The sequence below is a fragment of the Taudactylus pleione genome, unplaced genomic scaffold (assembly GCF_031769625.1).
Source record: "Taudactylus pleione unplaced genomic scaffold, aTauple2 ptg000454l, whole genome shotgun sequence".
Taxonomy (NCBI): domain Eukaryota; kingdom Metazoa; phylum Chordata; class Amphibia; order Anura; family Myobatrachidae; genus Taudactylus; species Taudactylus pleione.
Window position 1 is genome coordinate 1,328,027 of NW_028284856.1, and position 12,129 is coordinate 1,340,155.

The following is a 12,129-nucleotide window of genomic DNA, read 5'->3' on the forward strand; positions in this document are numbered from 1 at the left end:
ACAGTGCAGGATGGGAGAGCAGCTGACCGAAGCCCGGAGGGAGAACATCACTGGAGCAGCGGAGGTAAGTGAAAGTAAAGGGGGGTGTTGCCGCGAGGGGGGGGGTCGCTTGCCGCGAGGGGGGGCGGAATTAATCATTAACTCGCCCCCCTACTACAACAGTCTAGATCCGCCCCTTTTCTGGTCTTGAAGCCCTATGCAAAAATCAAGATCACATCAACATACAACCTACGCTCACTTTAAAAACTACCCTTTCATTAAATTACAAGCTTCCATTTTTCACCTAAAATGCTGTTTGGCTTAGATCATTTGTGACCTAACTCAATCATAAGAGTGAGATGACATCAGGACTGTCCTAATTAACGGTACTACTACTTTTGTGTGTTTGAGACATTTCTTATACATTGGTTGGAGTGTGCCTGGCAGGTCGCTTCTCTCTGCCTAAGGGGTTTTACTAAGCAGTGTTAGGAGACAGAGTGAAAAGTGATAAGAAAGTGATAATGTGCCAGCCAATCAGCTCCCAACTGTCATTTTTGAAACACAGCCTGAGATGACAATTGGGAGCTGATTGGCTGGCACCTTATCACTTTCTTATCACTTTTCACTTTGTCTCCTAACACTGCTTAGTAAATAGACCCCTAAATGTGAAAGTGGATGTTGTGAAATGGAACCTTTATAGGACAGATATCCACGAGCTTGTAGCTGGTACAGGAATACAGTAGTGTACAGTGGGCCTGATTCGGATTTGTACGCAAACCTGATGATTTACGTACAAATCCTATGGTCCTGGGTTTGCGCAGGCGCAGGACCCATTCTAAGCATGTGCAGTCGGGTCCTGTGTGATCGCTGGCACTCCCCCCAACCAACCACAGCTTGATTGACATTCCCTGGCATTTGGGGAACTGTAGGCAGCGACCAGGACCATTCTACAAAAAGGGGGCGGATGCAGACTTCCTAGACCTGGCAGAAAGGTTCGGACGGCCAGGCTGGGTAAGCTTCAGCAACCAGCGTGGCCGATGGTTGCGATGGTGATCCGAAGCAGCGTCTACGGACGCTGCACTTGGATCGCAGATGCATGCAGGAGGCGTCTATTTCCTACAGACACCTCTTGTTTGCCCTCTGCAAAATAAGGAATGCCCCTAACATCCTGTCTTCACTCCTCTTATCTTCTTTTTAAACTTTTTTTTAATTACATTTTTTATATAGAAACATATAGCATCCAGCTGAAGAATTGTGCACAGTATATAGACAATTATGATACACAGCGTTTCTAAAATAACCGCATATGACAATCATAAATGTCTGAGTAAAGCACATATAAAGCCTATATAAAGCACATATAAAACTTCTCCTATTCTCCCTCTACACGTCCTCTTTAGGGGTCTATTTACTAAGCAGTGTTAGGAGACAAAGTGAAAAGTGATAAGATGCCAGCCAATCAGCTCCCAACTGCCATCTCACAGGCTGTGTTTGAAAAGTGACAGTTGGGAGCTGATTGGCTGGCACCTTATCACTTTTCACTCTGTCTCCTAACACTGCTTAGTAAATAGACCCCTAGGTGAGATCATGAGCTCTTTTGGCCTCCAGTACCATCTATATGCTGATGATACTCAGAGCTACCTTTCCTACCCTGACTTCTCCCCCTCTCTACTGACACGTATCTCCAACTGTCTCTCTGCTATTTTTTGGATATTCTCTCTGGGCACTTTATTTCCAAATGGTCTTAATGACTTTATTGAAATTAATAATATTTAGTTATTAACCTCTGGGGTATTTACTTGGTTGTTTTCATGCTTTATAGGTGTTTGAAATATCTAATATCTAAATAATATATCTAGTATAAATATTTAGATTAATTTAAATTAATTTTATATTAGTTCAGTTTATTTGGTGGGAGTTTGGAATCTGCAGACCTTGATCATTAATGATAATTGTGGAATATGTGCTGGTTATAATAGTAAAAGAAAATTAATACTGTTTTTTTGTTCTCAGTTGGTTTCTATCCTGGGTCACTATGAGAACTGTGACTTGTTATAAGTCCACTAGGCCATTTTGACTGGCCAATGTTTAGAGCTGTCTTTGTATATACTTATTATTTTTCTATATAATTGACACTATGAGAAGTGCTGACTATGGGCTGGTAGCTCTATCTGTGTATATTTTCTTTCTAGATAATTGATAATATGATGAGTGTTGAAAATGTACTAGCTGTAAGGTTAAAAGAAAAATATACATTCTTTCCTCATTTTATGTTGGATTCAAACCTGGGTCACTATGATTATTGTGCCCTAGCATTAGCGTTTGCTTGCTGTGCATAGACAGCCCGGCTGAGTGAGTGACGGGAGAAGCCATTTGTGGGTGGTGACAGGGGCTGGCCGCTAGAAACGGGGAGGGTGGCCTGAACATCTTAACGCCGTTTCGCCGTGCATAATTAAGAGGCAGTGTAATAGTATACGTCACTTGGCTAAAATTTACACTGAAGCGCCCGCAGTGCTTGCGGCAGGGTATGGTCAACCACAAGCGCTGCGATCTCATCCGATGGTACTCGATGTTACCAGTGGTTGCATACACTTCCTGGAGATGACATGCGCAAGTGGGCGTCTTAAGACAAGCTGGTGTGTGTCTACATACACAATGCGATCACACTACAAGACATAGTGAGCATGCTAATGCCTTGCCGTGCGATCGCCTGCCTTGACGAGTTTGCAAACGCATCTAGCGAGTGAACGCATCCAGCGAGCGGGTTTGAATCGAGCCCAATGTTCACTTTTTTTTTTTTTCATATGTATTTTTATGTTTTATTTTTTGGTAATGATGTTAAATTGAGATCATACGTGTGGCGAGTTGTTACATCTAAGCCAATAGTTGTTTTTTTCCCCTTCTTTTAATTAAAGATATATGTGACTACTTAATTAAGATAATTGTTGGGTGGATACTATTGGTTATCAGAACATTTAAATATTTTATCTGCTGGATACCTGCAATACCCTTCGGATGAAACCTTTACACATTTATAATGGTGAAATGCGTTAAGAACCTGTTTTGCAGACTTGTCCACTATTGTTATTGATTCTGGTGGCTCATGTGAGACTAATCGGGACTCCGCCGATACAAGCACTTTGGATACTTCACATCAGTGTCAACTGCGTCTCCCTCCTTAATAGAGGGCCGATAATGTGTTGCTCCCACTGACACCGCTCTATCTCCAATATCAGGTGGATGCCTCTACATCTCACAGGGAGCATAATTCACTGAGGTATTGCCCTCCCACCATCACTACCGCGGGATTAAGGACTAGGGATCGAGATCTGCAGTGGTGGTGAGGTGTATTCATGGTGAGAAGGTTGAGCATAGCGCCAGCATTTGGGCTCACTGATAATTGCATTGGTTCATTTGAAAATCTATCTATGTCCAATTGCAAAGTGGATTCCCTTATTACACCGGATCTCTAAAGTCATAGTGGGCTGCATATATATTCTCTACGAGCTTATTTTGCCTTGTTTTATATATTCTCTATATATATCTATTATCTTCTTATTTTAATATATAAAAAATTTTTTGGCCATATTAAGTGGTTTTAATATTGTATTCAAGATGTAATGTATGCTCTATTAAGTATGTCATATTAAATTAATTTGTAACTCTTCATTTAGCGCTCCCTTGTGTATTTTTATGTGCTTGACAATCATAAATGTCTGAATAAAACACATATAAAACTTATATAAAGCACATATAAAACTTCTCCTATTCTCCCTCTACTTGTCCTCTTTAAGTGAGCTTTTGGCCTCCAATATCATCTATATGCTTATCATACTCAGATATGCCTTTCCTCCCCTGACCTCTTCCCCTTTCTCCTCACTCGTATCTCCACTTCTCTTTCTGCTATCTCTTCCTGGATGTCCCAGCACTTTCTTAAACTTAATATGTCTAAGACTGAGCTGATCATCTTCCCAACCTCCCGCATAACCTCACTTCCCACAATTTAATTATGTATTGATGGCACAAACGTCTTCTCTAGCCCCCAATCGCTCTCTTGGAGTTATACTTTACTCCTCTCACACCTTCAAAACCACACATTCAGTATCGTTCGCAGTCCTGCTCTTTCCATCTTAAAAATATTTCCAGGATTAGATCCTTTCTCACCCTGGAGGCAACTAAGACCCTCATCCATTCACTGGTCATCCCCAGTTTGGACTACTGTAACCTCTTCCTGTCTGGCCTCCCTTTCTCTTCACTCCAATCTATCCTTAACACCGCTGTCCGGCTCATCTTCCTCTCCAAATGTACTACATCTGCCTCCCCTCTCCTACAAGCCCTATACTGGCTCCCATTCCCTTTCAGAACCAAATTCAAGCTTCTCACACTCACTAGCCCTTAAGCTGGCCATCCACTATACAATTATCTGTCAGATATCTGTCTAATCCGGCTGGTTGGAATGAAAACCTGGTAATGTATGGGAGCAAATGACAGTCGATCATATGGTTTTAAACACTGAATAAAGGACAAAAAAATTTGTTCAAATTGGTTACATTTGTGTGTTTTTACCAATTTGTCTGAACAACCATTTTTGGCTATTTTCCAGTGTTTGTGAGCAAATGGACGATTGTCATTTGCTCCCATACATTACCAGGTTTTCAATCCAACCGTCCAGATTGGACAGATATCTGACAGATAATTGTATAGTGGATGCCCAGCTTCACCCATTCATCTTCCAGTTATATCTCTGACCTTATCTCCCTTCACACTCCCATTCACCCTCTTCGCTATGCTAATGAATGCCGCCTCTCCAGCCACCTGATTACTTCTTCCAAAGACCGCCTCCAAGATTTTGCACATGCTGCTCCCTACCTCTGGAATTCTCTACCTCTCCCTGTTAGGCTCTCCACTAAAATACACAAACAGAAATGACTAAACATTTCAAGACTCAAACACATACACAGACCAATGATTTAAAAGAGCATCTCCACCTCATCTAGCAGGTCTACAGGAACCAGCGGTGGCAAGGAGAAAGATAAATATAGGGGTGTGGTGAGTGGGGCTACATGGGTAATGATGGCAAAAATATATGCTGAGAGTATTTGGCACTGTGTCTCAGCTGTATTGCATTCTTAGCTGGCCTCCTCTACTTACTAATAATACATTATTAGACTTAAAGGTGTATGGTTCTCAATTCAGAATCAACTATTGTGCTTTGACATTCTACAATCAAAATATAATAGGGGGAAATATTAATTAATTGTTTATTTTATTGTAGTGTGACAATTTATGTACTTTCATAATTGATATCAGTAAACTAACAGGATATATAGCATATTTTACATGAAGATTAGAATATGCAATGAAAATATTAGCAGTTGCTTCTTCCACATTTACTAATATGAACACTATATTTATCTCTCCTGCACATCCCAACAGGTTTAAGCACTTTAGTTATGTTTCACATTTCAATATATTGCAAAATTTCAGCACTATGAATTACATTATTTTTAGAAATGTTTGGGAATAATACTTACTGTAGACAGTAAGTTCAACTGTTGCTGAACTTAAAGAAAATGGGAAAGTTAACTGTACTGTGTATAATCCACTGTAATTCATTGCCAGATGTGATATAATTAGTGACCCATCGTTTCGTAATGACTCTCTCCCAGTATACCGTGGACCAATTGTTGGTGGGAAGTCAGATCCGAGGCTATGTGTTAGAATATTATCTCGGTTGTATGTGCCGGAACTTCTGTACCAGTTAATGTTGTAGATCGTCTCTTTAATATTGACTAGAAATGTAACATCTCCTCCTACAGTTGGTCTCAGTGGTATCTTGGTGATGGGTATTTGGCACCAGCTCTGCTCCACCTGAATGTACAAGAAAACTTAGAGAAGAGACAATACAGTTATTTATAACAATTATCATATATTTATATTATATAATGTTTCGCTAACACTCAACCACTTCTTGGGGCCTATTCATCATCGAAGGCCGTATCGATGATGAATAGGCCCCCTTGTGCTTAACCAAAATTTTTCTGTTCATGAGCAGGGCTCTCTTATAGCTTTGTCTGTCTGTTAATACCCTGTCTTGTGTTGTTACTATACTGTATTAGTTCTAATAGTAAAGTGCAATGGAATATGCTGTCAAAATATAAATAATGTTAATAAACATTCATCATTCTTTTAGAAAATATATTGCATTTGAAGCCGTCCAGATTGGCATTTGAGTTCCTATAGATGTTGATTGATGTCATAATTTGATGATGAAAGTCTACAACCTTTTTCCCTGTACATTTTTATCTATCAAGTTCCGAGTTCTTAACTTCTGTGTGATAATTATCCAAGTAATTAGCTACCCTGATTGTCAGACCACATGTGGGAGGCTGATAAAAGGTGTGTCAGTTTATCTGAACAGTCTCTCACTACCTAGGGAGCATGCTGTCTGACATGCTTTGGCTTTATATAAGTGCTGTATTTAAGTTTTTGGTTTTTTTGCTACACAAATAATACTAGCTGCGGAATATTGTACCAAAGACAATGTGAATTACAGTGCAATATATATATCACAGTATAATAACCTTTTGTGAAAGCAAGGGAACACACACACACCAGTTTCTGTGGTCCAACGCACAAAAATAAATATTATATTGAAAGTATATATAACATTATTATCACAAGTTATACAGTGGCACAAAACAGTTCAGGAAAAAGGTCAGGGTTACAAACCAGTATACATATGTTCGCATGCGCTCCCTGGATCCAGAGTACAGTCGTCACCAGATGACCGGTAGAATACAGCTTCTGCTCTCTGGATCAGGGGAGCCCAATTTATACAGTTAAATTATGGGTGTGTATAATAGCAGGTTGTGTCTTCTTCCATTGGTTCAGGGGCGGGATGTTTCCAGTTCACTGTGGGTCATTGGTTGGTTCAAACAGTGGGCGATGCCTAGGCTCAGGATGCTGTTACAGCTGTTCACTTCTGGATTCCCTCCTAAATGCTAGTTCAAATTAACCATTGTTATATGCTATATTAAACATAAATCTGGCATTGCTAATATCTGCTTGCTGCAATGTGCGACAATCTATTCGCAACCACCGGATTTATGCTAACACAATTCTGTACATTATGACCCAAACAAAATGTTAATATGTGGTCCCGTCCCTGAACTATATGGGGCATATCCAATTGGGCACGTGGTTTAGCGAGGTAAAAACCTTGTGTCCCTCATGCCCAATTTAGAAATAATGCGGCTATGCACGCTCCCGATACCCGCGGTATTCAATTCCAAAAATGCTGGTCGCAGGGTTTTCAGTTCTGAAATCCCCGTGGCACGGATTTTTTATTGTAAAAAAATCCACCACTTACCTTACAGGGGGTCTGCAGTAGTCTCCGCTCCTCCCGGCGGCCTCCCCTCTCTCTTCTTACTGGAGAGGGGGCTGCTGGGAGTCCCAGGGGCTGGTGGGAGGAGCAAGGGCTGCTGGGAGATGTAGTTCTCCCAGCGCACATTCCGGGGGAGCCACACTAGCACTGCAGGGGCACACTGACACCAGGACACACACACACTCATGCACACACACACACTCATACACACTTATATACACAACACACACTGACATACTCACTGCTGCAGCAGAAGAGCCGGCTCCCGATGCAGGATGAAGAAGACAGCGCTGCTGGAGGTAAGTAATTAAGGACTAATTAAGCTAATTGGACACTTCCAATTGCTTAATTAGTCCTCAGGGGGGGTATCACGGGGGTGTCAGTGCCGGTGATTAAACCTAAAATCAACGATTTTAGGAAAAATCACGCTTGCTCAGGAGGTGCGTGTAAAAAACCTCCTGACGCGTGTTTAATAAAAAAACACGCACCTAATAGAATAGCAAAAAACCCACACCTGCAGGATAAACCTCGTAGATGTGGGGTTTTTGCTATTCTCGCAGCCTATTGAATATGCCCCTATGTATAGCTGTTTTTCTTCTCTTTAATATAATTGTACTTTGGTGTTATCTTAGAGGAAATATGCAACCATTACAGTGGTACAATGGGTATAGTTAAATAATGATTATGAAAGGAAAGTTTGTTTTGAAGAAATGTTTCAAAATGTATTGGGAATAATTACGTTAGATTAATTTGTGGCCAATCAAATTAATTTTTCATGGCCACAAGGGGGCAACTGTTACCGCAGCTGGTAATCAATTGTATAATGAAATATATTTTAGGAGTATTAGGATTAGAGACATTGCCTAAATGGAAAACATCATTAATTGTTTTTTTAGTTACTATATGTTAATAAGAACTAGATTTCCTTTGATCTACCTGGAAGTTTAGACAATAGATCCATTTGTTGTTTACAAGAGGTTCACTTTGATCAAGTCATTCATATTTGGACTTGACCAAGTCATTGATCAAGTCCAAATATGCTAAGGTCTTTGACAAGGCCTCATGGTAATTTAATATGCAAAGGTGGGTAAGAGAATGCATATAGCTATAATCAGGATCAAAGTTTCGTACCTATAAACTGACATGTCCATTGTCCACTATGGGTCAGAAGAGGGGCGATGATAAATACAGAGTCAGAAGTCTCTTAGCAATTGTATGTTATCTGGCCTATTGTTCAGAGGAACTTACAACATAATATCAATTGAACCACAAACAAGTCCCAATTGTTGATATTTACACTTCAGATAAGCAAAGGATAACCTTTGATAAATATCAGATTTTACAACTCCTTGGAGGGTAACTGGCTAACCTATAATTACCTATTGCATTGAAACCTATGAGAATATGCCAGTTAATGTTAAAGTCTGGGATATTAGTGTATTTTAATTTTTGACTTCAACACTATAAAGGGAGAGCAGGCCTTGCAAGCATTTTATATTGGCATGAGTGTCTTACTTGCTATAAAGGGAGAGTGGCCCTTGCAAGTATTTTATATCTCATATACCATTAATTGGAATATAGGGCCTGGTAAGTGGTGGACTAAGTCAAGAGGGCGCCGGTGGTTTGCTGGTCTTTCCTCTGCCACCATACTCATTATTGTAAATAAATAAAGCAGACCTATTATTTTTTAACTGCATTAACTTGGTCTGTGTCTTTATTTTGAGAAAATATGGTTTTAAAGGACTTATGGTTACATCCATCATCTGACGATAGAGGTTTAATCAACAATAACTGCACATTTGGTGCAGGTATATGTTTGTTGTTAGTGTTTGTTCAGTACACCTTTGTCCCTGAAGACTGGAAACATCCCTGAAACATGTTGGCTCAATAAAGGACGTTTATAACTTCTTACTTCAATCAGTCTGTCTAGTGCCGCCTCGTCTATTTCACATATACTGTATATATATATATATATATATATATTTATGGCCCTAACTAGGGTGGCGTGACCTGTGCCATAGCAAAGGGCACCGGAGGGCAGGGGGCACAGTTTGGGCCTGTCAGTTTTCCTGTTTATTATCATTCTCACTTATAGCTTCCTCTTCTTTTATCTCCGGCATCTCCTGACCTCCCCTACCTCTTCCCTGGCCCTTCCCCATGAGGTCATGGTCATTTTTCAGGTGCACTATCTTATGTCCGTACTCAAAAAATGGGAGGGGGAGCACCAATGCTCTCTCTGGCACAGGGCACCAAAAAGTCTAGTTATGCCTCTGTATATATATATATATATATATATATATATATATATGTGTGTGTGTTTGTATATATTAAGTTCAGGGACGTGCAGTCAGGGTAGGCATACTCCTGAGATTTGATCTAAAATTTATTAAAATAATACATAGGAGATATTTATAACTTATAAACATCTTCCATCTTCTTTGTTTATTGTAATCATTTTTATAGTTAACAGCTTTGTGGAGCTCCCTGGGACTGCAGGGATGCAAGAGATGAGGCAGCAACTCACTTCTGTATAGTCAGACAATACTTCAGAACTGGGGGCGGTGTCACACCACGGGCAGTAAGCTGCTCAGAAAGAGAGAGAATAAAGGCATGCCTCTGAGTATGGGGGGTGCCTTGAGCACCGATTGACACTATAAATGTGTCATGTGACTAGGAAGTGCAATGCAGTATTTAGAGATCAGAGCTAAGTCAGTAGCCCCCATTAACCAAAATGTATATATATATATATATATATATAGAGAGAGAGAGAGAGAAAAAAAAGAGGCATCTAAAGTCTAATATATATACAGTATATATATATATATATATATATATATATATATATATATAGTGTACATATATATATATATATATATATATATATAAATATTAGATACATAGATGATAGATAGATATGCATTATATGTATACTCCACCTTATGCAGTTCTGCTTAGGGAGTCATGTTCAGAAAGAATAAAACTAATGCTGGGCATACACGGCAAGATAAAATGTCTGTCAGATCGACAGACATTTTATCTGGCCGGCTGCCAGCCGCAGATGTCCGCGGCATACACTGTGAGAGAAATCTCACAGAGTATAGCCCAACATCTGCGCTCCGCCCCCGGGGGAGGAGACATTTCCCTGTTCCTTCCGTAGGAAGGAACACAGGAAATGTCTATCTGTCGGCTGCGCTGGGCATACACTGCCTGATGCGGCCGACAGTTACCGGGTAAATATCGCATCGGACGGGCATGCTGGACAATCCAGCATGCCCGACCGAGCAATATTTAACCCTCAGTCCCCCCCCCCCCATGCTACAATTATCGCGGCGATCCGCCGATATCGGGCGGATCGTCCCGATAATTGCAGCGCGTATGGCCAGCATAAGAAACAATATCTGTCTGGCAATGGTGGGCTACACATGATTATGTCACTTGTCCACATTGAAGGCTGCCTGCATCTATTAGGATACTTAGTATACACAGGATATATTAATTAGTAACAGTAAATTCATCACTATTTACTATAAAAATAATATCTTATTGTCTATTGATTGTGTATTAGATATATGACCCATGGTTTTCTTTTTATCACCAATGTACATTCTCAAATGAATTTACTATTTTCAACTCAGGGATATTAACACTAATAAAGAAATAACATTTGGATAAATTGTTTTATAACATATGCAAACTTAGATTTTCAATGATATTGTAATAAGGAAACTACAGTAGGTAAGTCTAGAACACGTCATAACAGAATAAACATATTTGTTGTATCTCCCCATGCCATAGCCCCTTACTTTCTGATTTGTTTATTAATTAGATTGATAGTGATACAAGAACTGAATGTGACTCTTAAATGTGTCAACTTATGGTTACCATAGCATCAGACAGCACAGTATATTTGCTCTAATGGTCAATAACCATATGGAACTCCCAAATCAATCTTTGTGTGTACCAAACAGAAGTATAGTGAGGCCATCAGGTATTGAGCACCCTCCAGGTCTAATGGGTGACCCTTATTTCATTAGAAACGCCTACCCCCCCAAGGGTACATTTATTTTAACTTTCCAATAAACTGAGAATTTGTTTCAGTTCATATACCACTGTCCAGTAGTAAAACCTATTAAAATTGTAACTAAAAATGTTCTCAAAGGATGTCAGCCCTGTTCCTTACCTGCCATGAAGTTTAGCCTTTTCCATCTGTTCCGATTATTTTTGCAAGCCATTTCAGAAAATGTCTCTCGTACAAATGTATGTCTTGAATGCAGATAAAGATGACTTATATAATGAAATATTATTGTGAAATGATAGAAAGAGGAAGAAATACAGAGGATGTTGTAGACATCTCTTGTTTGTATGTGCTGGGATTATTCTGTGACGCTGCCAATTTGTCCAGAGTCTGTCGCATACCTTTAAAAGTTCTGCTTTTGTGGAGATGGTATTGAGAAACGAGAGTTGGGATGTTGAAACTCCTAGCTTACAGTTCTGAATTGATGTGTGTATGGTTAATGATTCATAATAGCTTAGAAGAGAGAGATACACACCAAACAGATATAAATTAAGTTTGAATATTATTTTTATAAGATGCTATTACTTTTTTCCTCTTCTTTTTGTTCCATTTCTTCCATTGCATTATAACTCTCATGTGTACTTTGATTCATGCAAGTGCCCAGTCCTGTGTATTAAGTGGAGAACTGGTGCCTAAGGGGTTATTTATTAAGCAGTGTTAGGAGACAGAGGGAAAAGTGATAAGGTGC

The 12,129-nt window shown here is 39.7% G+C and overlaps 1 protein-coding gene across 1 annotated transcript in view; it reads right to left on the reverse strand.

Moving 5' to 3' along the window:
• Nucleotides 1–11,610, reverse strand: part of LOC148504795 (uncharacterized) — a 59,981-nt gene extending 48,371 nt beyond the window's left edge. The window contains exons 1-2 of the mRNA XM_088448237.1: nt 11,547–11,610; nt 5,514–5,867 (exon numbers count right to left, since the gene is read on the reverse strand). Of these exons, the coding sequence (XP_088304363.1) occupies nt 5,514–5,867; nt 11,547–11,598 (406 nt within the window). The 5' untranslated portion in view covers nt 11,599–11,610. The remainder of the gene's footprint in view (nt 1–5,513; nt 5,868–11,546) is intronic.
• Between the last annotated feature and the right edge of the window lie 519 nt (nt 11,611–12,129).